Raw genomic sequence first — 27,830 nt, 5'->3', positions numbered from 1 at the left:
ATCGAGATGTGATTGATGCCTGCAGGTTTAATGTTGCACATGTTACATCTATGTGCTTATGTATAGATCTTTAGCAAAAAAGAATGTTACCCCAGTCAGAGTTGGTGGTAGAAAGCATGGTTTTCTAATGGAACCCCGGTCTTGCAAGAAGGACGTTTAGGAGAAATAGCGCCCTAAAGCACAAAGCACCAATGATGGTCTATGGAAGGGATAGACCACGACCTAGGCGCAATATGAAGCCAATTGTGATGGGGCCCTGGTCAGATAAAACAAGGGGATCGATCCCGGTGAAAAGTCTGAAGGTCAAAAAATTCTTAAGTCTCACATCAGAAAGGGGCTTTATTACTTTTTGAGAAGAAAACTGCTCCTGAGCAGGCCATTGCTGGATTTGTAGCCACTGCCGTGGAACAAAAAGGCTGAATACTTGAAGCAGGTTGTTTCTATTGGAGCTCTGAAACTTTTGGAATTTATCGCTGAACCTTTTCAAAATCCCAATGCAGAATCTGAATTAATCGTGCTGGGAACCTTGATCAGGACAGGAAAAAGCTTTCTTCTGATACCCAAACTACTACAGAGGTACACCTCTAAGCCCCCCGGGACATCGGGCTGGCGCTTCGAGATTCTTAGGGTGCTAGGCAGAGGCCAACACCGAAGTATATCCCATGTCCAGTTGCCCGTGGTCGCTGGCTACTTTAGGAAGGATGGCCTCTAGTAGCTTGTTGCATCTCTATAGCCACTAAGAAGATGGGCTAACCGAGCCTCGGAGTCTATTCTTTATCTTGAGCATAAAAGAGAATAGGTTCAGTCCTTCAGGGCTCCTCTCAGATCACAGACAGCAGGTCCATTCTTATTCTGATACTTCGCAGTTCCAGTAAGTGGTACCTTGTGATGCAACATTTATGCCTCCCATGGGCACGCCCTAGCCAATGGGGAATAATTTCCTATGGGCAACCAACCCTACTCATTTTTTCAGCAGTTCCTGTTTGACCTACTGCAGACAATCGCACTGGGCCCCTTGCTGTCAAAATGCAAGATAGGGAAACCATTCTCCCTTTGTGCAGAGCGTGTGTGCCCACCAAGAGGTTGGACAGGGTAAAGACCAGTCTCCTCTGTTGTCACACAAAACCGGTTCTGGGGATAGCTGACCTCCGACTAGGTTTGGTGCCAGACTTACTATGGGGACAAAATGTCACCTAAAACTTATTTAGGACCAGCAATACCCCTTTGAAGTTAATTAGGGGGCATATTATCAAGAGAGGCGTTATAATTATCGCCGCTTTAGCGGCAGAAAACTGCTGCTAAAGCGGCGATAATTGGCTTGATAATATGCTCTATGGAATTCCAATTGAAGCTCATGTTAGATGTCCTTCACATTTAACACGAACTTCAATTGGAATTCCATAGAGTATATTTTCAAGCCAATTATCGCCGCTTTAGCTGTAGTTTTCTGCCGCTAAAGCTGCGATAATTGTATCGCCTGTCTTGATAATATGCCCCAAGGTTCCTGGAGCCACTGGTCTTCCTTCCAGGGGAAGAAAACATTTCACCACTTCCAGGCCATTGTGCCTTCTCTGGAAGCAGTTTTCACAACCCTTTCCTACTTCATTCAGGCCACGTACTGGCTGGGCAGTGGCTGGGAGAGTTAATGTAAATTAGCCTCTAGTTTCTTTATTCAGGGTAAAGGTAACTTTTTAAAAGTTGTATTTCCAATATATTTCATTAAAATCCGACTTCACCATTAGATTGGATTATTAATAAATATAAAATTAAGTCTTTGAATGAAGTAGCCAAAGGTTATAGATGAAATGGTATAATCTATACTTTTACTTTTCTTATGTGCCAGCCACATCCTGACCAGCGACAATATTGTTGTAGACCGAGTCACTGCGATTAAATCAGTACTTAATTTGTAAAAAAATTATAACTTGTAAAAAAACCCGAAGTATCATAGCCCTTCTCAGAAGGCCACTGCGGCCTGCACAACGCATTGCTCCTGCCACATCTGCCAAATTCAGTGCCAACATAACACCTAACCATCGCACTGCTACAAGTGTGACGATTCAAACTTTTTCAGGCCAGAAACAGCTATAATAATTGTGTGAGGGGCTGATATCAATACTTTTCGATTCAGTAAACATGGTAGTTGTGCTCATGTCAAAAGTATACAGACTGCACCACCATGTGGTGGACTGTCACCAGAACCGGTGCTGACAATTATGTTCCGGTGCCCGAGCACCGGAATCCACCATCTCAAATTAAGCCTGGGGAACATGCCATATCTAATGCTGCTCATATTTCACCCCTATCCTATGGGCAGTAAGGTGTGCTTAAGGGTTAATTATACAGTATTTAAAAGGTGATTTTGACATGTCTGTGCAGCAGGGTTCAGGCTGCTGCTGTCAGCCTACACCAAGAAGCCATAAAGCCATCTTTTCACTGCTACTGTAGTGGATGGCACAATAGATGTTGTAATCCATGCCAGTGGTGTAGTACTGCACCATATATCATGGCATTATAGGAATGACATTTGTGCCAATCAGGTTAAATCAATTTCAACATGTTTAAAAGGGGAGTACAGGCACTTAACTCCTCATTAACAGGGATAAAGTGCAGAGAGGTCTTATGCCAGTAAATCAGATAGGTCAAAATTGGGGGTGAGATCACACAAAAGAGGGTAATTTCCTGCAATAATATTTTAAACAAAAACACAAAAGGTGTTGTCAATAATACATGCAAATAGTCTAATCATTGGTGGTCTCTGGGGTAGTATTCCAACCCATCGATTTTTTGGACACCATGCCACCTCAGATTAGATCCAGCCATTTGCAAACTAGCCTTGGCCCTGCTCCAATATGAAGTGTTCGGCCAAAACTGTCAAGTCAGATCCTTTCTGAACCAGAACACAAGACATCCAAGACCAGTTTTGGCATTCTTCGGACTTTTCGGTCGTGTGCAGCTTGATTCCAATGAAACAGTGTCTTAGCATACCCTTTGCCACTTAGGGTATTACAACAAAACCACAAAAGACGTTGAAAGGAATGTTTATATTATTTATTAAATAATGTATTTGTTAGTGTTTAATAAATTAGTATTATACACTTTTAAACTGGGTAAAAAGTTAGGCTTTTATTTATATGTACATATATTTTGTTTAATGGATTTTATTGCCAATTTAATATATTTATATTTGGGTTGATCTTATTTAAAATAATGAAAGTAAATATAGACTTTTAAAATTTGATTAATGACGTATATTTATTTTAAAATATTTTATGTAATATGTATTAATGTCTACTCTTTAAATTAATGTAGTCTAAATTATTCTTTTAATGTTTTAAACATATTTAAAATATGTGTATATTTCTATATAAATATTTCTAATAATAATTGTCAAAAATATAAATACAATTTTATGTATGTTTTGTTAATAATAGGATTTCAATATATTTGTAGACTATTTTTGTAGACTAAAATGTTTTTAGTCAGTATTTTAGTACTTTACATTATATTACTATACAATATCTTTGATGCAATATATTGGCATCAATATGTCTGTTGCACAATATTTTTGTAGTCAATATTCATATATACAATCAGTTGTATTTGCATGTCACGACAAATCGTCACGTAACAGAGTAGAAAACATGATAAAACCGCTACCAGCAGAAAAAAGGCTGTAGACTTTAGAACTGTTAACAGATGATCATTTAATATCTAATCATCTCATTATGGCTGTCCTGGATCTGGCGGACCTTACAGCCGGAATGTCATACATGGCATCTCCTTCAGAAAACATTCCCCTTCTGGTGAAGATTGCATCTGACACCTCAGAGTGTCTCAGTAATACATTAAACTGTTTTTTTTTTAACAAAATGTCCCACAGGTTATGGTCCCTTGTTATCAGGTGCATCTCAGTGTTGAGTCAAATTCTCCCCATACCATTGCAGGCGCATCTCTCTCAACAGAATTGCCATCCAATGCACCTCCTATTGCAATAAAACACTACCATTATTTTTAACCAAGAGACAGCAGAGAAAGTAAAGATATTTTCACATAGTTCTTAGTCCAGCAAAAATCCATGATTTGAGGCATTTACCTGAGGCTTGTCAACATACTCATTGTGAAAGATTTGCAATGCATAAAATATTTCAAACAACTTTTATATTCACTAAAGGAGGAGGGGAGATACTGTACACCATAGATGTTTAATGACTATTGCCACACCCATACTCATCCTCTGGATGGAAGGCCACTCTCTAATTTCCATTTGAGAGTAGTCTTGATATTTCCAAGTCCTAGCTTTTTGGCCTGATGCCTAGCTCTTTCCATCACAAAGTCCAGCTACTACATCAGTTTAGTCTTTCTTTTAACTCTGAACAGTTATCAACAGTCACAGGAGGGAAAGTATCCTTCATATAATCAATCCTGAAAGAGAAGCAAGAAAGCAATATGTTTCAGAGAGAAGTATATGTAAGGAGCAAGTCCTGACAGTGAGGCACATACATTTCTTGCTGGGCAAAATCACTCCTTGCATCGTTCTAAACCCTCACACTATGATTTATATGATAAATGTACAGGAAGGACAAGATTATGATTACACGGGCAGCCAAAAAATCATTGGAGTAGATGTCTCTCCAGGGACTTTAATTTGGATCTGATGCACCTCTAAAAGGACGCTTCAGTCCATGCCGTCTGATGATCAACAGAAAAGGGTTCCCTAAAGGCAATCTTTGAATCAGATGCCAACCAAGATGAGTGTGTCCTCCTGAATTAAAAAAGATTCATTTGAATAGGCCACTTATGATAATGATTGATGTTTTCCCAAAACATAATTAGAAGTGAATATATTCCATCAACATTTTTCACAACGTCTCTTATTCGCAGAAGGAAGGATACTTTATATCATGTATTTTTCCAATTCAAAAAAGGGCAAGAGTTTTTGATCTTGAGTTATCATAACAAATCACACTTAATATGTGAATAAGACTCTTGATTATACATAAAGCATGATTTGGTATTTTTTCAATTAAAAAAAGGGAGTTGGTGATCTTGAGGTATCATAACAAATTATCTTATTTATCATAATCAAAGCGCAATTTGTTATGCTATCTTAGGATCAAATACTCTTGCCATTTTTTAATTAGAAAAAGACTCTTTATCATATTTAAAGTGGGAGTGGCACTTTTCCTCTATAATTGAACTCAAAGACTCTTTATCAAAGTGTTACAAAATGTATACAAAGTGTTATTTGTGACGGTACCTCAAGATTAAAAACACTTGTCCTTTTTGAACTGGAAAAATGCTTGGTATAAGGTATCCTTCCTTCTACGAATAAGAAACAAAACTAAAATAACAAGACCAAGACCGATTTGTGTATGGCAGGTCACTGTTTAGGGTGGCATAGAGGGTAAAAAAAGAAATTTGGAATGTGCACCAAATAATTACCAGTGGCTGAGATGATTTCAAGCATTCCTCCTATCTGCGTTTTGCCTTTAAAGCAACATGCTCTAAGTGAGGTGTGTTTGCACAGACGTGGGTCCCATACTCACTGCACCATTGGAGTCAAGCTGCACGTCACTGATAAGGCACATAGTGTCAAACCATATCTAGTTGTTGTTACAATCTGTAGGGGACTCCACCCGCTGGTTTGGGCTGGACTGATCCTATTGGAGCAGGACCAAGACTGCTGTGCATATGACTAATATATAGAGGCATAGTGGTAAAAAAAAACAATGGACTGGAATGCAGTTCAAGGAATTACTAGTGACAGAGATTAAGTCAAGCATTCCACTCATCATTTTTTTATTGTTATTTTACAGCAGGTATATATTATTTGCTTGTCTAATTTATCAATCAATTTTCTCTGCAAATGCAATATAAACATTTTTGTTCATTCATTGGTTCAAGTGTTGTCCTGGCAGATGATTGTATTTATGTGAATGAGAGGTGTGATGGGCAAAGTTGATCTGAAACGTTGGGTTGAAGTGAATGGATCATTTGTGATCCTATGCTTGATGGCTTTGTTGATTTCTCTTCCAGGGGGAGAAGTATGATGGGCGTCGGGCTGACGTATGGAGCTGTGGTGTGATCCTGTTTGCACTTCTGGTGGTAAGGAGTTATTTCTGTTGGTATAGTGCTGGAAACAGGCTGTAAAGGCTGACATAAGACACCATCAAACTTGACCAGTAGTCGTGAAAGGAGCTTCATAAAATTGAATATTCTGCAACCTTTACAGGAAGAATTTTTATTTACCAATATATTCACTGAGGTTTTTTAATTAGGACGTGTCATCAAACCCTATATAATTTCAAACACATTTTCTTTATCAGTGACAAAATCCTTAAACTGAATACCAGAATAATGATTTAAAATCTCAAACTATTTTAAACCGTTTAAATAACTAATAACTGTAAATGGTAGTTTGTTAAAAATGTTTAACTTTTCATTGAACCATTTTGAAAAGTTGGATTTTGTTTCCTGTGTGCTATTGTGGGAATGAAATCCAGCAAAGTGAAGTCTTATTCAAACATATGCTACAAATTAGATGAGTCTGAAAAAAGCATCAATCAAGTAAAATGTGCTGATTTTGAACATTTTGCAACTTCATGATATAGCTTAGTTTCCTATTTTGCAAAATAATCCCAAACAAAACCAATTATTTGGAATTTGATCACAGATTTTGCACTTGGTACATCAGTAGGTCTGATGTTATAAACCTCTTCTGTCTATACATTTATAATCAAATTAACCTTCTAAAGACAACCATAGTATACTACATTCAGATGTGTTATGATACAACACAGAGGGTTTTTCATTCTTCATGCATGATGTTAGAAATGGGGGTCTCTAGTTGGCAAGGGCTTGCACCTTTGTCCAAGTGGGGACCCTTCTTCCTAGTCAGGATAAGGGAGTTACACTCCTAAAATAACCCCTGCTCACCCCCTTGGTAGCTTGGCACGAGCAGTCAGGCTTATCTTAGAGGCAGTGTGTAAAGCATTTGCACATAACCGACAGTAATAAAGTGTAAGCACTACAAAAGGACACCACGCCAGTTTAGAAAAATAGCCAATATTTTTATATACAAGACCAAAAACGATAAGAATCCACAATACAGTACTTAAAAATCTACACTTCCTTGATGTCGATAGCTCCGTCTGGGGCTATCACGGCATCGTGAGCAAACAAATCCAAACAGTTCAGGCTGGTTGCGGCGCCGCGGACCAGCTACGTTGTCGGGAAGACCCGCAAACAGTACCTGTTAGAGATGCAGGGCGCATGGCCCTTGAAGTCACTCATGTTGCAGGTCAAGCTCCTTTCTGTTGGGATCATGAGCGCTGGCCTCAGCAGGTGTTGGGTGCTGCTGTGTGAAGTGCAGCAGTGCGCTGTGCAGTGCCCTCAGGTCGCGGTGCAAGCAGCGACTCGGTGGCGGCATCAGATGGCGTCGTCGGTGAGACCAGGGTCGCAGTGCGAAGTGAAGGCGGTGCTCGTCACAGTGCTGGCAGGTCACGGTGCAAGCATCGTTGTCACTGAAGTGCTGTCGTCGTCTGACGAACGGGAGTCGATGGTGCCGGCATCGGTAGGCCAATGCTGCTGTGCGGGATGAGGGCGGTGCATCGTGTAACTTTTTGAGCCGTGCCCTCTAACCACGGTGCAAACAATGGCATCAATTTCAGCGTGGAGCGTCGTCGTTGGGGAGACCAAGGCGTTGTTGTAAAGCGAGGTGGTGCGGAGTGCGGTCCCTACAGTTTGCGGTGCAAGCAATGGCTCAGTGGCGGCGTCGGTGAGACCCTGGTCGCGGTGTGGCATCATGGCGGTGCTCTCTGCGGTGCCCAGGCTTCGGTGTGAAGCGAGGCAGTGCGAAGTGTGGTGCCCACAGGTCACGGTGTGAGCAGCGGCTCGGTGGCGGCATCAGTAGGCGTTATTGGTGAGACCAGGGTCGCGGTGCGGTGGTGCCCTCTGCGGTGCCTTCAGGACACGGAGTTAGCAGCGGGGTCAAAGACATCGTTGAGTTTCTTTTCTTCTGTCACAACACAAAACACACAGTCCCCAGTGTTGAGGGTAGAAGAGCTTGAAGTCTTTGCTGTTCCTAGACTTCTTGAACAGGGGGCAAGCTCTACCTCAAGGCCTTGGAAAAACTCACAAAAGTAGATTGCAGAAAGTTCAGACCAGTCCTTTCACTGCCCAAGAAAGAAGCAGCCACAGCAAAGTGGTAGTCCCTCCTCACAGCTTCTCCAGTTCTTCTTCTTGGCAGTCTTCTTGATACAAAAGAGTTCTAAAGATCAGGTGTCTGGGCCCAGCCAGAACCAGTTCTGCCTTTTCTGGTGTGATTTCCCGGCAGGGGGTGGAGACGGCATTGTCGGAGGCAGACCAGGTCTTTTGAGGTGCAAGGAAATCTCCTTCCTCTTCTCCCATCGCAGCCCAGGTCTATTCACCCCTTTCCTGACCTACCCAGATTATCGGTAGCCACCCTTGCTTCTTAGCCATATGTCATCCAAAACACAGACAGGCAATCCACATTCCAGGAGAGGCACACGGGATGACTGAGCAAGAGAATACCTACTTCCCAAAAGCATTACTTTCGAATGTAAAAATCACCTTTACTAAAAGATGCATTGTTAGAGTCTGAGTTCAGTCATACTAAATTTTATTTGCTCACCTAGTTCCCAGGGCCAGTTATGTTTATAAGATGTTATAACCAAACTTCCCATTCTGTCCTATGGGTAACAAGTAGCCTTGCAATAGTGAAAAACGAAATGGGCTGTAATTCACTATCAGGACATGCCACACACACCACGGCATGTCATAATGTCATACCTTTCACATACACTGCACCCTGCCCACAGGGGTACTTTGGGCCTACCTTAGGGGTGCCTGACATGTAAGAAAAGGGAAGGTTAGGGACTGGCCAGTGTGTGCATGGGTCAAGTCGAAATGACAGTTACAAACTGCACGCAGACTCTGCAATGGCAGATCTGAGGTACCTTTTCTGGGCTACTCACATGGGTGGCACAATCCGTGCTGCAGGCCCACGCGTGGGAATTGATTCCCAGACCTTGGCTCACTCAGTGCACTTTCCTAGGGGCTGACAAGAAAACCAAACAGCCAATCAGGGAAACACCAATCCATAAAATACTTTACTACAGGAGCAATTGCACTTTACCACTGATCAGCAGTGCAAAAAGTGCACAGAAACAGTACGCCAGCAAAAACACAGTCAAAACCGGGAGGGCAGAAAGCAAAAACTCAGAGGACACATGCCAAAAGATGGCATATCTTACATGTGATGAACCCAAAAAGTAGAAAAATGGGGAAAAAACTGAGTTTGGTACACAGTCCTAGCATCAAGGGCCCTTGGAAAGTCTCCACTCTTGGTAGCCACTTTTGACTTGAAAATATTTGGGTAGTGGGTGCCGATCCAAACAGTCTTTATTTGATCTCTCTGTGCCCCTCCCCTCTTCAGGGTGCCCTGCCATTTGATGACGACAACTTGCGTCAACTGCTGGAGAAGGTGAAGCGGGGAGTGTTCCACATGCCTCACTTCATTCCACCTGACTGCCAGAACCTGTTACGAGGCATGATTGAGGTGGAACCAGAGAAGCGTCTCAATGTAAGTGGCTGCCCAGTTCAGTCTGTTCTCTTTGGTCCATTTCTGTCCTATGTCCTATGTGTTCTTGGCCCATATTTTGTATCTTTAATTCCATATTGGGGGCCTAATTTGTCACTCCTGAATGCCTCTTCCCAGTCTCACCTGTCTCTTATCCATGATACTTATCCCATCTCTCTCTCTTATGTCGCCTCTTCACATGTCTAAACTCCAAGTCATGTTTATTCTCCTTCACACTCTCATGTGTAACCTCTACATGTCAATCCTTCTCTCCATCTAACATTTCTCTTCTTTAGATCACATTTGCTCTCACCAACTCACATATGTCTTCTCTATATTCTGTGTGCACTTCCAATCTCATATTTATTTTCTACATCCGTGCCTCTACTTCATCTTGCATGTCTACTCAGTATATCTTACATTTCTGTATTTTATTTCAATTGCGTCCTCTTAATTTTATGTTTCCTCTTCTCACATCTCTCTTTCATCTCATGAACAGTCCCTACAACAAATGAATGTCAACTTGCCATCATAGATCTCAATTATCCCACGCTTCCTCCCTGAGTCAGATTCTTCTTGTCTTCAAGAAGAGCAGCCCTGCTTCACTCCGACAGTGATCTAGGACCTCAGCCAAGAAGTGGTGTACTAACATTTTATGCAGATTTAGGAAGTTTCACTTTTTGGTCATTGTGTCTTGACTGTTACTTTCGTCGTGATTTAGAATGCAACAGATGTCTCATCTGCTGTATACAAGTGCCGTAGGATATATTGTATTTGTAATACGACGGCTGAGATATCCCTCACGTTTGTGACAGAGTACCCAAGTCACCAAGTCTAAATCAGGCCCTCTGTCCAATAAGAATAAAACACCATCCGATTAGAAATGTTCCAGCTATAGTTACCATTATTACCTCTGTTTTTTCTAGTGCATAGGCTTTCTTCCATTAGCAAACTGTGGAAATCGCCACCTATTCAAAGCTCCTGAAATTGATTGTAATGCTATACAGTACAACAATCATCCTCTACCATTCCCTTCTTATAAAATGAGTCTGTTGCTGTTTTTGCCTGATGGCTGCATGGCTGGTAGAAGTTTGTGATATTAGTAGACAGTCTGTCCAATATTGGAATCACCACTATGATTACATTTTCCTATCACTAAATGTATCTAAGAATTGGAGATGCACCTAACCTCCAGAGCAAGTGCATGCCAACCAGTGTGGGCTGCAAAGTCAATGCATAATCACCCTGTTGTGACTTCCTTATTGTACCCGTAGTACTTAAGACAAATGCAATAGCAGAATAAAATGACCGAGAGGGTCAGTACCAATAGAACAAAAGGTTTTTCGCAGGCTTTGAAGGAGAGGGCAGCGATCCAAAACTTCATTCCATGAGCCTGATGACCAGACAAAAGGTGGGACATGGACCACCATAAACTCTGTCTTATCCAAATTCAATTTCAAGCAGTATGCCACCATTCAGCCTGCTCCCGCCCTCAGGCAGCACTGAAAGCTAAGGTAACCTTCGTTCCTATTGCCATCCAATCTGGGAATAAAGTACATGTCATTGGCATAAAATACACATGTCATGTGAAAGAAGTGGATAAGGTAAGCTGGAGGGGCACGAGGGGCTAGATAAAAATTACAAATCATAGTGCTGAGAAAGGAGCAGAATAAGGCACTAGATGATGACCTAAAGTTAAGCATAAAAAATGTCTGGCTGTGATGCATTAAAAAAAAAAAATCCTGTCCTTGGTCTTTCCAAAGCCTTCCCCCAAGTTTTTTCACCACTCTAGTATGCCACAAGATGTGAAAGGATGCAGAAAAGTCATTGCTGCTACACCTCCCGGGTCCATGATAATGCGTAATTCATTTTGAGCTGCCACAAGCATCGCCTCTGTTGTATAATAGGTCTGGAAACCCTCTTGAGTGGAATAAAGTAATGAATTATCTATAATGAACTCAGAATGTTCTTCTTCTGCTAGCTTTGTTTTAAATAGCAGCAGAAAAATAGGGCAACCGTTACTCAGTATAGATATATCTAAAAAAGCTTTCTTAAGGAAAGGAATAATATATGCCCTTTTCAAATCTGAGGTAAGAGCCTGTTCGAAGGAAGAATTCACCAGTTTATACAACCTTGGAGCTATCTGAGAAAATTGAGAAACTTTGCAAGAAACTCATCCTTGGGCAGCTTAGGTTATGAGCATGGGTACTCACAAACATTTACCCATGGGCCACAAAGTACGGTCTGTGGTGTGACCGAGGGCCGTACTGATGCCAGCAGGGTGGTGGTAAGGGGTCTGGGTGGTTCTGGGATTGTGTAAGGAGGTCTAAAACAAGATTAAAGAAACGGGCAAACATTTGTTTGTAGGTTAATAAATTCTTGCCTGTTTATTTAAAAATAAGTTCTGAATATTAGTGTACAGCAACTAAACAGCAGCTCGTGCTGCTGTTAACCAGGGGGGGCGCATGGAAGGATCAAGAGGGCCGCAAGTGGCCCCCAGGCCCTCCTTCGAGTATCAATGGCTTAGAGAAACAAGTTATAAAGCATATCCTGCCATATTGACCTTTGCTTCGAGAGGAAACCTCAAGGGTGTTGAGTCTGCAGAGTGCATATTGGTTATCCCAAATAGCCAAGAGCTGTCCTGTTTATTTCTCCACCAGCTTCTTGCAAGAACAACGGGATTTATGCTTCTAGTGGAATGTGCTTGGACACTACTGGGGAATGCAGAGTAAACAGAGGTCATGCAGAGTATAGCAGTGAGAGATGGAAGAAGATAGTCATCTGGTATTAGTGTCTGCTGTACAAGGGGCATGGAAAGGTGGGCTGTATAATTTAGAGTCATTACTTTCTCAAGTTCAAAATGTAAGTTGTACCATGATTCTGAGCTCAATGACAAGAGAACCATGTGGGAAAAATCTAAACAGAAGCGTGTTCAAGTTGAACAATGGTAGTAAGGGATGGGGCTCTTCGTCTTAAGATACGTAGGTAGTTAGATAGGCCCTTAGTCTTCTGAGTGAGGTACACGTGAGCCAAACCCTGGTTGGAGCAATGATGAACATCTACGACTCTCTCTCTGATCTGCTGACGAGCCCACAGGGTAAAACATGTCAGAGGGAAGGCAAAGAGGATTCTCCCTCATCAATAAAACACTGAGCCATCCCATGGTAATTGATGGGGATTCCATTTTAAACTTTCCACTGAAATAGATGATTCAGTCTTAAATTTGCAGCCCTAGGCGAAAGGGTCTCCCACTGTCAGGTTATAGGCCTGAGCGGACTATCTCAAAGATGGTGACAGAGACGAAGGACTGAGGCAGGCTTGGATGCCCTGTCCAGCAAATGGAGCTACAGGGAGCCAGCCAAATGTAAGGTTGTGAATTTTGATTTTGAAGAAGTAAAAGGAGTTCCAGGCAGATACTGTGTTTTCCAGAATGAGGTCAATGGTTTGATGGAAGCGGGAAGGCCTTTTCAAGCCATTTGTTTATTATTGGCATGCTGATATAATCATCTTTGAGAGTGTTGGAAAGAGATTTGAGTAAAAGTCTAAGAACCTATTATCTAAAAATGTCCTGAAGGTTAGTAGGGTCAGAGGGTATTCTGGCCCCACCATTAATGATGTTCGATTGAGCCATTTAGCTGCATCTGAATGAAGGATGCCAGTAATGCTAGATTCTTGGTGGGGCACCAGGTGCCGAATCTTGCTCAAACAAAACTATTCTTAACCCCTTCTATGCTCATGACGGAGCCGCTCCGTCATGAGCCTCGGTTGAGCTGTGCTCATGACGGAGCGGTTCCGTCATGGCCTGCTCGGCGCGCCTGCGCGGCGCGAATTCCGTGCCTGCGCTGGACGTTCCATTGAGCGGGCGGGGCCATGACGGAACCGCTCCGTCATGAGCACAGCTCAACCGCGGCTCGTGACGGAGCGGCTCCATCACGAGCATGCGAGCGCCGCTCGGCCCCTCCGCCCCCTTAGTGCTGCGGCGGAATTCCCGCCGCAGCGAAGGGGTTAATCAATAGTCTTCATTTTTCACCATGAAACAAAAGGTTGTGCTCCCTTAGCGTGGACATAGGAAAGTAAGCGCCATGCATGTGTACCACATAAAACTAGCATGAACCAAACTTGTTTTAGCATTTTAGATTGCTGCATTAGAAAGTACTGGTAGAGGTCTGCTTAATTTACCAGGAAGTAATGGTAATAATGTCCAAACCCCCTTTCCAAGAGTAGGACTGACTCTATTTCTTCTAATAGGAGAAACTCTCTGAAATTCTTGTAATGCGCCTGTGGCAGAGGTGTGGATGAGGTGTATGAGGAAGTTGTAGGGCCTAGCCATTTGTTTCCATCAGGAGGGCCCATTCATCAGTGGTGATTTGAGCTCAATAGTTATAGTGGATTAGGCATCTTGTGATGGTGTATTTGATTTTGGAACACCCGAGAAGTCACTCGGACTACTTAGCCTTTGTTTTCGTCTGAACTTGTGGAAGAGGAGGCAGTTACTGGACCCTTGGAACAGACAGAGACTCTGGCTTCTAAAGACCAAAAACCCTTGGTCAGATTGAAAAGAGATAAGGTTCTGGTTAATACTGATTGGATAATATTCAGTATCCGTGTCTGTCTTGTTGTACTCTAGGACCCCGTTGGTGGAAGGTTGATGGCTATCCCCCTCATGTTTAGGTCTGATTACACTGGGACCTCGGTTTCCTCCTGAGACCAAAAAAGGGTGCTAAGAGAGCCATTCCTCCATCCATTGCTTCTGTAGAATATGAGCGGCCTTCCAACAATATTAATGCTTATGGCCTGACCTGAGTAGCAGACTCGACTGTGCCAGTACCACTCAGCACCATTGCTTCTTTCTGTGCCCGTTGTACTTCAGGGATGGTGAAAATGTGCTCTTGCACCACCAGGGGCAGACCTTTTTTTGTTTTTACTGCCATGAGACTTCTTAATTGGCAACTCAGTGATGACTTCTTCTTATCAACTCCCTGCACTGATTGAGAGTAGGTTGGATGGTACAGGGGATTGCAGAGACAGGATTTGAATTACTCTTAACACAATGGCAGTCTGCCATCCTTCCAAGGCTGTGCATATTGGCAGGAGCTCACTCTTTGAGGGAAGGCCAGACAGGATATCCCCGCAAGGAGATCTGTTCTGCCTGTTGCTCTAATCAGGTAATGGTCCTTGTGACCAAGACTTCACTAGTTGCCCTTATTTATCAACAGCTGCCACTACTGTCATTGCATCCAAGCAAACTACTGACTATCCTAAAAAGACAGCTGCTCCATCCTTCATGCATTCTTTCTTTACTTGACATGATTGGGCCACACTACACCAATTGGAACAGACGTAGAAGTCCGTGTAGGTCTTGTGATGTACCCTACTAGCTCAAACAGCCTACAGGCAGAGAATGAGTCCTTCCTCACACAAGGTCGCCATCCTAGAATTGTGATTGCACATCTTCCCTCTCTGCATGCTAAATCTGTCTTCATCTCTCCAGGGTTACATATTTTTCCTCTGTCCTCTCTTTAACCTTATACCTCATTTCTTTTCTGGTATTGACACCCCCTAACTTCATTGGTACATCCCAGAGTGTGAATGTTGGATTATTCACCATCATTACCACGTGATTGTGCAAACAGTTGACATATATTTCTCCTTTGTCACTAACCGGTCTGTTTTGTATTTCTTGATTTTTGCAGTTAGATCAAATTCAGAAGCATCCCTGGTATTTGTAAGTATCTTCTACATGCTGACCTTTATGTTATATGTGTGTGATCATGTGTCTGTGGGACACTTTGGACATGTAGCCAGAGGCTGGTTGTAAGAGAGAAGGCCGTTATGCCAGTTTTCGTTTGATAAGACTGCATGTAATATTTCACCTGCGTGGTGCCAAACTCTATCCTGAGACCACTTCAAAGGGCATAAACTGAGCTACTAAACATGGGACATGAGCTGGGTGACTATCAGATGTGGCTGGCTAAAGAGACAATAGACATCATCTCTCTTCCAGATAATAGAACGTACGGTGAGAATTCGCCATGCCTGTGAAACAAGTAACCTCCTCAGCTGTTATAATTAATAATAAACTGTAAGCTCCCCCCCTTCCACTGAATACATACATCCTTGACCAGTCACTGCGGAATAGGATGCTGCTCTACACCTAGCTAAATTCTGATTTTAAATAGTGATTGTTTAGTGTCATGGCAGGTGGTTCATTCTTTCCCCGTTTCAGAAGGTTCATGTAGTGTGTGAGTTACTTCTCAGTTGATCCCCGGGTTGTACTTGGAGTATTGTGTTGATTATTCTGCTGGGTTCTCCTGGAAGCATTCAAGTTTCTCATGGCATATAGAGATGAGAGTGGTCCATCTGTAAGTATGAACAGGCTGGTATGGGGGCCATGTCACCTCTCTTTTCTTCCTACCGGTTGATTGCCGCCATTCATGCGGTTGGATGATTGTTTTTTTAAGGTGGTTTAGATGTTTGGTACCTATTTGACAACAATGTTCTGCCAGCGGATGATGTTGTGGTGCCCCGGATATCATAATGTTGCTGGATGAAACAGTTCTTTCTTCTCTTAGGAGAGTACTGGAAGTGGTATTTCAACATGGATCATGCTTTTTTCATTATCACTATTTTGTATCTCCTCATACTGTAAGGACTGGGATGTAAGTATAAAGTTCTGACTACTTACTGGTAATCTTCATCACACTTTATATGCTCGGATATTGGTTGGGTACTATTAAAAGGACTTCTGGGTTTGAGGTAGTTATTCATAGCCTTAGGTCTAAACTTTTTGGAACATTTAGAAGCATTATGTGGTTGCTTGTTTTCCAGACATGGCACCCCATTTAGTGTAATTACGGCAATGACGTCGAGGAGAACCAATGAACTCATGAGTAATTTATGCATTTCCTGGGAGATCAGTGCAGCCTCTAACCAGTTAAGTCGAATGGGGCAGTGTTAACATCTCTCCAAACACCTCTCCATTTGTGATTGGATACACATCTTGGTCGTCCGATTGACTGCTCAGAATACGGATTGAAAGGGGATATATGTGCACAAGGCAGTTTTTTTTATTTTTCACTGCAAAGTGGCACAAGGCAGTTTGCCGGACCGCTATTGCAACATCGCAACCTCCAGGAACCAGAGATCCCTGGCAGTGGTGCAGCGGTCTTGAGGTCGCACTATGCTTGGCGGGACTGCTGCTTTCCCGCCAAGCATATTAGGAGTTTCCTCTCCACCATGCTTTTCATGGCGGTTCCTATTTTGTGAAAACTGTGGCAGAGAGGAAACAACAGGGCTCTACAGGGCCCACTGTTGTCTCAGGGCCATGGGGTGCATGCAGGGGCCACATGCTGTGCCCCTCAGTGTGTATGCACGGCATGGATTGCAGTAGCCCAGGCCGTGCAGGTACTGCCCTTGATGTTCCCATTGCAGTGCCTATTTCATAGGCACCCCTGTGGCCCCGCCAAAGAACCACCCGTCAGTGACTGTAAAAGTCGTACCCTGGTGGGTGGTGCGCACACAGGTTTGGCGGTGTTGGAGTGATGGTCCTCCCCCACCCCCCCCAGGCCAAACTCATAGTCAGCCCTTAGACATTACGCAGACGTTCTGTGATAATCTGGCACTCTTCTTTCAATCTAAGATCATGAATATCTATTTGAATGTGCTACTTCTAAAGAGCTGGAGAAATTAAACAATTCTTTAAGACTCTGTGTATAGGAACTTTATGTAAGCTAATGATGCAGTGCAATCTTTTTTCCCTACTATTTCAAGTGAACAGGTGGAGAAGCTTCTTTTAAATACAAAGTCAGTATTGGCTTCTGACCCTTGCTTGCCTAAAATTCTCCACTTGGTTTCTGGGTATGTATCAGAGCCCTTGGTCACTTATATAAATAAAGTTAGAGCCTCTATATGTTTCCTTCAGTCATAAAAAGACTCTGTAGTTAGACCTTTATTAGAAAACCAAATCTTGAGCCCAAAGATTTAAAAAACTGCAGCCTTATATTCCTCCTACCAACTCCTGCTACAATTCTGGAAAAACACCTGCTTGGTCGGTTTATGGCTTTCAGGTGTTATTTTATACAGACGACACTCAGATTATTGTATCCATCACGTATTATGTGCATTCAATAGCCATCAGTTTTAATAACTGCATGAAGGCAATTTTTGTATGGATGAAGGAAAATTGTCTTAAATTAAACTGAGAAAAGACGGAGGTCCTTATCTTTGGTGATCACCCCTCAATATGGAGTAACAATTGGTGGCCAAAATGTTCTGTGGGTTCCACCTTTCCCTAAGAAGTCTGCCAAAAATGTTGGGGTGATTTTTTTATCAGCAACTCTCTGTTGATCTTCAGGTGAGTCGCACGGTATCTTCATGCTTCAACTTTATTAGATCTTTAAGGAAAATCTTCCCTTTTTTTCCGTTAACAGCATGGAAAACAGTGGTTTTTGCCATTATCTCATCACAGATAGACTACTGTGATGTCCTTTATTCCTTTGAAAAATCTGATAACTGCAAATGCAGCAGCTCGGCTTATCTTAGACATTCCCAAATACCCATCTGTTTCTGGTGAACTTCCTAAGGTACATTGGCTTCTGTTAGGAAGAGAATTGTCTTTAAGCTCCTTTGTATCATTCACAAAGCTTTGCACAATATAGGACCTAGCTTTATTAGATCTAAGTTTCAATGGTATTCTCCAACCAAGCCCCTTTCTCCAGCCAAACATAACCTCATATTGGTTCCAAAGATTTGTCAGGCCAGACTGGGTGGCAGATCCTTTTCAGTAGCCACTGCTAAACTGTGGAACACTCTACCCCGCCATCAAGGATGCATGGAGAGTCATTTTGCTTTTAGAAAAGGTCCTCAAAACGTATTTTTTGCTTCTAAGGAATTCAAGGTTTTTTTTGGGTTGGCTGCTCTTGAGCTTTTTAGGTTCAGTGGTTTTTTAGTGGGTATAGAGCCTTGACAACTTCTGGTTAATGCGCGCTTTACACATTTGTTTTAATTTTAATTTCATATCATCCAAAATCAAAGCAACACCTCACACTTGTTGCTTATCCAACAGCATATAATCTTCAAAGTCTCATGCGTGATATACACATTTTACAGGAATTTTCCTATTCTTTTAAGCCAGAACATGATCAAATGCAAATCGTCTCGGACTCTTCGCTCTTCAAATAAGCATCTTCTCACCATACTATGCTTTAAACATTCTGGACTCGGTCGCCGAACTTTCTCTATTCTGGCCAGCTGTCTATGGATTACCTTGATTTTTGCACTACAGTAACTTCCTACAGTACCCTTGATAAAAAAATGAAAAACCAATATATTCAGCTTGTATTAGGCTGCCCCTCAGCAGTTCCCCCTGTCATCCCACAGGGCCAGAGGACCTCTTTGAGTTTATAGTGTGCTTTAAAAGATCATATTAACTTAACATTAACATCCTAAGTGCAGTCACTCTGGGGTTGCTAGCTTTGCGTCTCACCAGAAATGTGTACAAACATTCAGAGAGGTGAAGTACATGTTGTGCCATTGACTTTGTTGCCGTTGAGAGGCATGCGTGACAGTGTCATCACATTTGTGATAGATCTCTCGTAATGTCGGGTGGTTTGTAGTCCTGTACAAAAGTCTGTAGTCTTGGGATGATGTTGGGAAGTCCCACCAATTGTCCCAAAAAACTGGCACATTGAAGTCGCTCTCTGAGTGAGCTGAGGTGTGAAAGGGGCTGGCATGCATTATGCTTATTCCCAACACCCGCATTCTTCTACCCCTCTTACCAGATAGCATTTGCCAAGCCATCAGCCATGCTAATGTGGTGACATAGATAGTTTTATGGTCACCAAAACTACCCAGGGTATTGTATGCTATGCTTTTTTATGGAACACAGCACATGCTTCTCAATCAATCAAGTAATTTGTAGAGCGCGCTACTCACCCGTTAGGGTCTCAAGGCGCTGGGGGGGAGGGGAGTTGCTACTGCTTGAACAGCCAGGTCTTGAGTTGTTTCCTGAAGGAGAGATGGTCCTGGGTCAGCCGTAGGGGGGTGGGGAGGGAGTTCCATGTCTTGGCCGCCAGGCAGGAGAAGGATCTTCCTCCGGCGGTGGCTTTGCGAATTCGTGGGACGGCGGTGAGAGCGAGGCTGGCAGATCAGAGCTGGCAGGTGGGTGTGTAGAATGTGAGGCGGCTGTTGAGGTATTTGGGGCCCATGTCGTGGAGAGCCTTGTGTGCGTGGGTGGGGAGTCTGAACGTGATCCTCTTGCTGACGGGGAGGCAGTGCAGGTCTTTCAGATGGGCTTCTCAGTTCATTGCTGGGAATGCTGCTCTCTTTGTGCTCACAATGATATTGTGTAGATAGTGCTGTGTAGTGTTGCAAATTTCCTTGTGTTGGTGTATGTGAGTGTAGGTGATTGGTTTTGTGTATGACCAGAGGTCTTCCCGTCACATAGACAGGAGTGATCTTCCCTATCCCTATTCGATGCATTTCCTTGCTGAACCCAGAGCAAGAGACAGAGTTGACAGCAGCCGAGCAAGAGGGCTGCCCAATCAACACAAAGAGCAATCCCTGAGAGCATTGACTTATGGGAAAGCAGGATCACCAGGGTTCGAAGGGACCGGCCCTCCTCCGAGTGTTAATTGCCAGGCCGCTGCTGTGGGTTGTATGATAGCGCCGTAGGGATGTGACTTAGGGTGCTGGTGGCAGCAGTGCTCTTCAGCCCGTTCCATTGAAAGATTTGAGGGAGAGAATGCGTACGCATGCCTACGTCTACGTGATGCGCATGCGCGTCTGCACACCTCAAACCATTGTCCTGGACTATCATCCGTAGCCGCAGCTCTCCAAGACCTGACTTCAGCAATACGACACACACTGGAGAGAAAAGGAGAGAACCTTGAAGCACCCTGCATAGGCAATTTTGACAGTACCAAAGACACGATTCTTACTACCGATGCTAGTAACAGAGGTATTGGTGCCACTCTTTCGCAGATAGAAGGAGGAAAAGAAAAAAATCATAGCTTTTGCCTCGTGAACATTCTAAGCTGCACTCCCTCGGGTTAAAGGGACAAACCAATATAGGGACAAGGGACTAACCAGAGGACAACCAGGGAGGAAAGGGCAGGAGAGAATAAGGGAGAGGCACACGGATGGGCGATTATAACACACCTCTACGCAGGCACAAACAAAGAAGTTCACCGTTTTGAAAATCCGACGCACTTGGCGGGCAGGTTGGCTTTTTAGATTCACCAGCGGCCTTCTGCGCGCGGCCTTGGTGTGTAATCAGGGGAGGTAATGAAGCCGAGATACAGCACATAATTGTTCTCATTTGAGCAGCAGGGTTGGTTTCTGGGGTGCTGATGAAAGTAATTTTTTAAGAAGGCCCACTGCTGCTTTTAGAAACTCTCCAAAGGTTATTAAGCAAAACCTAATTAAGACAACCGATTCAAACAGGCACGCACAATTACATGTATTTTTTTCTCACACAGACTCGGAGGTTAGCAGTGATGCAGTCTTTCCTGATATAGTTGCTGAGTGTTCTGTGTGGCTGAGGAAAGCTTTCGCGAAATTAAACTACTTTGGCACAGAAAAATACACAATATGTGGGGTTTTATGATCAAAGAAAATGCACTAGCAGCTGAAAATGACCACCACTCTACCGAGTGGTAATGTTGATGGTTTCGGTGTTTCATTATTACCTCACGAGGATTACTATTGCTGCGGTGGTAGATACTGGTATAATAAATACCACCACTAGGAAACATAATGCTTCCCTCCTGAGTATGACTTGGTCGGAAAATGGCAACTCCTGCACAAACCGGTTTGCACTGGGATCATAATTTCCAGGTGCACAGACTGTTTAAGCACCTGGGTATAAACGATTAAGGCTGCACCTCCCCCTGTTAAATTTCGGCAGGTCAAGTCTACCATTCGCCAAAAAAAGAGTTTAAAATGGGGAACTTTATAGGAAAAATGCAGCAAAAACCTTTCCTTTGGCCTTGCTATTATCTTTGTTTGTTCTGACCGTGCTGAGCTTAAGTCAGTTACAGTTTTTACAGTAGTGAAACCAGCCCAGGAGCCATCTTATTTTTGATAATAACTACTTCCATTTAGACTATTTTATTTCCTGCAGTCTGAATATCCTTGTCAATGCACTTACCATTAGCAGTTACCTGGAGAAGTTGGTTTTTATCCCTAGGCAGCATTCTCTCCCTCCGGAGTGGGAGGGTGTGGTGATTGTATGTTCCTTTAAGTACTTATAGAATTGTACTATGTAATAGAATGTAGTGTGTGGTATTCTGTAGTTGGTAAGAATGTTATGATTTCATTCTGATGTTACCTGCCTTATCTGCTGTATGCACTTTCTTTCTTATGGACTCAATCTAAATTAAATACACCTTCAACTTAATCGTGGACTACTATTTATTACCAAGAAGTCACTACAGAGGGATCTTATTACAGATTGTATTTTGTTTGTGCCATCAGTGGTAAAATGGCCTCTCTTTACAGATAAGAGTGGTAAAATGATGACCCTTTACAGAATGAGGGTGGAAAAATTATGACCCTTTACAGAATGAGGGTGGTAAAATTATGACCCAATGAGGGTGGTAAAATTATGACCCTTTACAGAATGAGGGTGGTAAAATTATCGCCCTTTTCAGAATAAGGACCAGTCTTCAAATCTCCAGTGCCTTAGGCAGTCGAGTAGCGGCTGGTGTTGTCGAAGAGGGGCAGGGAGGAGGGCAAGGGGGATGAAAAATGATGAAATGAATAACAAAAATAACTCACCTGTCGCCGGCCGCGTTGCGCTCTTCTGCTCATTTACTCTGAAGATAGAGGCTCCAAGACTCCACTGCAGCCAATCCTGGCACTGCTCTCATGCTGCTGGAAGCAGTGTCAGGATTGGCCTGAATGCGCTGAATTCGCGCTCCCAGTTAGACTGGGAGCCTGTGCATGCAGCCTCCAACCTGGCAACGCAGCTTGGGTTAAAGACAGCTTCAGTGTACATGTCTGGTAATATTTTATTTTCTAGCACTGGAATGATTTTTTTTTTAGTTGGTGTTATTTCTGCTGACTCAAGATTTATGGTGGCCATTTTTCCCCTGGTGCACAGCAGAATTATTGGATGCAAGCATAGCTACCAATGGTGCATCAGGTTCATTAGCACCAGAGCAGAGAACTGTTTAAGGCTCTCTGCAGCTCAAGTATGTATGGTTACTTCTAAGTATCCCTATAAAAGGTGTGGACCTATCTTTTCTTGGTCGCATTAGGACCTTTGACACTCTTGATACGCAACTGATTGGATAAGTATCCCCCAAAATCCCTTTAAGAACATGTTCTTATTTTTTTTTTACACAGTTTTATACAGCGCAAACTTGACCTGAATCGGGTATCAGAGCGCTTTACATAGCACCAGTTGCGTTACACCAGGACACATTCCTTTTTTTTTTGTTAGGCATGGGGAGATTAAGTGATTTACCCAGAATCACACGATGTTCAGTGTAGTTGCCAAGACTCGAACCCAGTTCCCCAGGTTCGAGGGCGACCGGCTTAGCCTTTATGCCAACTCCTCTCCTCTTGGCTCCAGTGGTGAACATTGGTCGGCCGCCGCTATATATCTTATTATGTTATGTGGGCTTCAGGAAATCACTGAACAAAAGACGCTTTAAAAGTAGTCTAATACTTATTTTAATTGCGAATCACGTGCCTATGAAGATCGGATATTTCATTATATTTATGAGGAGTAACTAGTTAGCCTGGAAATTACAGAGCAGGAATGTTGCCATATACGCCCTCCTGCTGTCGTTCTTGGTAGCACGTATTCTTGAAAACTCCGTTTACGGTGTTCTAGAGTTGGCGTGGTGGCGCCATGCTTTCCAGTGCTGGCTTCTCTTTTATCACCCATTATAATCTGGTCCTTCTTTGAAGTGAAGTGTGAAAATGTGAAGACTGCAGCTCCCACAATGCAGTTGTTTATCAAATAGAAGCCGACAATTGTAAAAACGGTGTCCCTCTACCTTGAAACCCTTTCAGTAGTCTAGATGTAGGTTGAAGTACAGCTTCAAGGAAACACATATTGCCAGGCTTGTTTGGGCCCTGAAAGTTCACTGGTTCAGTCGGTCTTGTAAAGCTGACTGGCCCATACCAGCATAGTGGGACAGAACCTAGAACCTAGAACCACGCACATCAGACTGCCTCAAAGTCAGGTGTGTGCAGTCGGCATGCCATCCATGCCCGCTTTCACTTATGGATTATTTAAAATGCCTGACTTGGGATATTTGTCCAGGTGTGTTTCTATCTCTGTTCTCTTGGACATCATTCAGGTTCAGATGTTCTTCTGTCCATGCAAGCAGGGTTCCACTTTCAAAGGTTAGAGTTGATTCAGTTGATAGTGAGGACTTCTGGGCCAGGCGTGTTGCTCTGAGAGGCCAGTAGAGTTTGCGCTGCGTAAGTGAAGCCTACTCTACCCTAGCACAGCTTATTTTTAGAGCCCTCGGTGCACAGCCTGGTATCCTGACCATCCTGTCTTTGATATCACCCACAGCGTCCTCCATGCCGGCCTTACAGTAAGAAGGTAGTATGCCGCTTACTGAAGGAACCTTCTGGTGAAAATTATAACAGTTTTTTGGCCTAGTCCTGCATTTCTAACAATTATCAATAATAAGCATTCTAGAATGTTCCTTTTGTTTGATGAACCCTGCCTGGTTTTTTAACCATATTGTGACATCATGCACCAAAAGGCCCTTTTACTTTTCTAGGTTCTTTTATGTGGTGTTGTGGCTGTCTGCTTGTGTCCTTACAGAACAATCTTCCCCAATTCCTGAAGAGGACCATAAACTACATTATGCTATGTTGTGTTATGCTATGTCACATAGGGTATGCTGCCTTTGTGCTTTGTGTTTTTCATACCTATGGGGAATTTCACCACCTGCACTGCACTACATTAAAAAAAAACAGCAGATACAGGTGGCAAAATGTCCGTCGGCAGGATGGCAATAGGGAGTGGGCGAACAAGCGGGAAACCCATGTAAATAATAAATAGGCTTGGGCAACCCATGTAAATAATAAATAGCATGGGCCAATTGCCGCGGGCTGACATCTCCACGCCTAGAGTGCGTCAGTGTTTACCCCACAGTGAAATATACCCAAATATCCACATTATGCTTTTTCTCACTGGAAGCCTTTTCCATGGAACTACACTTTGTGGCCAGTAGCAGTCCTATAAATGCTTTGTACTGCTAAAAGAAAGAAAATTGGCTAACTTGCTGTACTTGAGAATTGTTTTATTCTATAACCTTAAGTGTTGTTGGTGAGCAAGTGGTTCTGGCAAGGCTATGGGCCAGGGCCATCTTTGTTCAACATGCTGCTGCTTTGGAATGTACAGATGCTGTTACTGATATTCACCCGACGTCTACAGTGGTGGAAAAGATAACTTCCCGCACAACTAATTTCACTCCCAACTGTGCGGTGATGCTTGATAGTCCTATAGTTGTACTGTCCCCTGACATGAATGCGGTGGAGCCTGATAGTCCCATTGTTGTACTGTCCCCTGATAGGAATGTGAAACCAGTGAAAGAGTGTTTTGCAATCTTCAATCATCAGAGTGGTAAGGAAGATAAGGTGGGCTTGGAAGTAGCTGTTAGATCAAAAGTTGGGAAATTAAATAAGAAGGGAAGAAATAAAAGGAAGTTAATCCGCAGGATTGAAAAAAATAGGCGGAGGAAAATTCCTTTTTGAATCCCAACAAGATATATCGCCCACAGAAGAGGCCCATATGGAGCCCCCAATCGGCCCAACAAATACATTAAGGGATATAAAAGTAGTTAATGTTCCCTCCCCTCTGGTCCCAATGACAATACCACCAATATCAGACTCTTCTTTACCAGTATCTAAGTTAGCCTCTGTTGTTCGTAATGGCATAACGGGAGAATTACAAGTCGAAAAGGGGGAATGTAAGTCAAGACATCTGTGGGTATTGTCTAATAACCTCCCGGTCTCAAGTGTGTCTGTCCTCAACCCTTTGGCCAAATCCTTTCCTGGTAAGGCGGTAGGTGTAGAGGTTATAAACAATTCTTCTGATTCTAGAAAAGAGGAAAATATAAATACTTTTATACTCAATTTCCTTCCACTGTTTGAAGCAGATTGTATCTTGAATAGAACCGCCCTTCTTAAATGTTTCCAGGAGTCTGGAAAATTGGAATTAATTCAATCATCAGACATGGATCTAATCTTCATATTGGAAATAGAGGGAGGTTTCTTAACGAGGGCTAAGTTCCATTCTAAACTCATTGTTAATTTAATCCTCCAGCATTCTCAGATTTTTCAGAGTAGGGGTATAGATGTTACACCATTTTGGGGTAATTTTTTGTCAGATAGACCTTCTAAATCCCCTAAGGGAGCATGCTATTCTGCTCCGCTCTTTCCATCTGCCTTGGGTAGGAAAGAACGATTTGAGGCCTACAATGACTTAAAAATATTCTTTTCAAAAAATATACGCTGCGTATCTGAAATTACTTCCCTTCCTTCCACAACACGCAGCAAGAATGAGGATGAGTGTTCCCGTTGGAATTGGCTTCCAGGCGTTCTCACGAGGAAACACACAGTTAGTCAGGAATTGCAACCTGACGTTTAGCAGTATTTTTAAAATTCTGTCTTGGAACGCTGCAGGGCTAAAGAATAATTCTGATAAAATCGCGTTCCTCTTGTCCTCTGAAGCTGCTGTGATTTGTCTACAAGAGACATGGAGCACCGAGAATCTTGTTGTGGGTAGTGATTATATTATCCTGGAGGGGAAAGCCTCTCCCTCCCCTAGAGGACACACAAGAGGGGGTATTGCTTGCTGTCTCTTAAATCGGATTAAATGGTCCTTTTCTCATTTTCTGGATCCTAGCAATTTATTTCAGGCTGTAACATTATTCAGCCTGGGTAATACGGAATTTCCCAGCCCGATTGTTCTGATTAATGTGTATATCCCTCCTGATGTATGTTTTAATTCTATTCTAAAGAAAGTTTTCTCCTATGCCAAAAAAGCCAGAGAGGAAATGCCGTCCTCAAATATAATCTTGGTAGGGGATTTTAATTGCAAAATTTCCAATTTAAGTTTATCCCTATTTAGGAATAAATATAGGGAAGAATCTCTGCACATCCCCCAAGCCGTGTTTCCTGCGAACATTAAAACCAACAAAAGAGGGAAAATACTTTTGGAAGAGTTATTTGAGATGGATGGAATCGTGGCGAATGGAAGACTTCCTTCCGATTCGCCGGCGAAATATACACACGACTCATACCAGGGAGAATCTATTTTGGATTATGTATTGGTGAATAATTCCGCCTTTATGTTACTAAATGACCTTGAGATCTCAAACTCCATTAAGTGACCATTCTCTTCTGGCTATTGTACTAAAGATTTGCCCCCCTATGTCTGACCGATGGTCGCTAAGCAGGGATTTGGTAAGCTTTGGTGGTTCATCGGGGAGATGTTTTTGGGATAAAAAGTCCCTTAGCGGGCTGGATAGTATCCTTGATGCGACAATAGCTGATCTATCGAATTGGGATGGTTCTGAAATTGATCATTTCTTAGATTTATTGCTGAATGTGACCTCTATAGCAAGACACCCTAAAAGAACTAGGCTCCCAGCCCCCCTTCCCAGTTCCATCCGTTTATTAAATAAAGATATAAATAAAATGGTAAGGGACCAATATTTAAAAAACATACCTGAAAGATCTCGCAGAATAGCTCTATTAAAAAGGAGAAGGAAAAGGCTAAAGCTTAGAATGTGTAAGGAGAGGGAAGACCAAATCTGGATGCAATTGAGAGAGGCAGCCTTTCATGGCCGAGTAAGAACATTTTGGTCTTTAATTGGTAAGGGTTGTGGGGCAAGGTTGAGTCCCTCTCCAATTCCTATAGAGGAACGAATCTGGGTTGAGCATATTAAAAATCTGTATGCAAGCAATGGGGATTATTCACTTCAGGGAAGTTACAACGTGGTGCATTTAGCTCATGTGGAACCTCCTTCGGAAAAATCCATTGAGTTGGCCATCCGTGAAATGCGTACATCTGGGGCCATGGGCCCAGATGAGTTGCCTATTTCTGTCTTAAAGCAGAGTAGCACAAAGTGGAGTAAAATCTTATTCCCTGTATTTGCTCGCTGCTTTTTGAATAGGGCTGTTCTCCCATCTTGGAAGGGGAGTATTTTGGTTCCCCTCTTCAAGAAGGGTGATCGACTTCTGCCTCAAA

The 27,830-nt window shown here is 42.9% G+C and overlaps 1 protein-coding gene across 2 annotated transcripts in view; it reads left to right on the top strand.

Annotated features, from left to right (window-relative positions):
• Positions 1 to 27,830, top strand: part of BRSK1 (BR serine/threonine kinase 1) — a 439,309-nt gene that overhangs the window by 372,797 nt on the left and 38,682 nt on the right. For both annotated transcript variants that reach the window (XM_086930300.1, XM_086930299.1), the window contains exons 7-9: positions 6,040 to 6,108; positions 9,461 to 9,607; positions 15,298 to 15,329. In XM_086930300.1, the coding sequence (XP_086786426.1) occupies positions 6,040 to 6,108; positions 9,461 to 9,607; positions 15,298 to 15,329 (248 nt within the window). The remainder of the gene's footprint in view (positions 1 to 6,039; positions 6,109 to 9,460; positions 9,608 to 15,297; positions 15,330 to 27,830) is intronic.

This window comes from Lissotriton vulgaris, chromosome 7 (genome assembly GCF_964263255.1).
Source record: "Lissotriton vulgaris chromosome 7, aLisVul1.2, whole genome shotgun sequence".
Taxonomy (NCBI): domain Eukaryota; kingdom Metazoa; phylum Chordata; class Amphibia; order Caudata; family Salamandridae; genus Lissotriton; species Lissotriton vulgaris.
The sequence above is the reverse complement of the archived record's forward strand: the minus strand, read 5'-3'. Positions and strand labels throughout refer to the sequence as shown.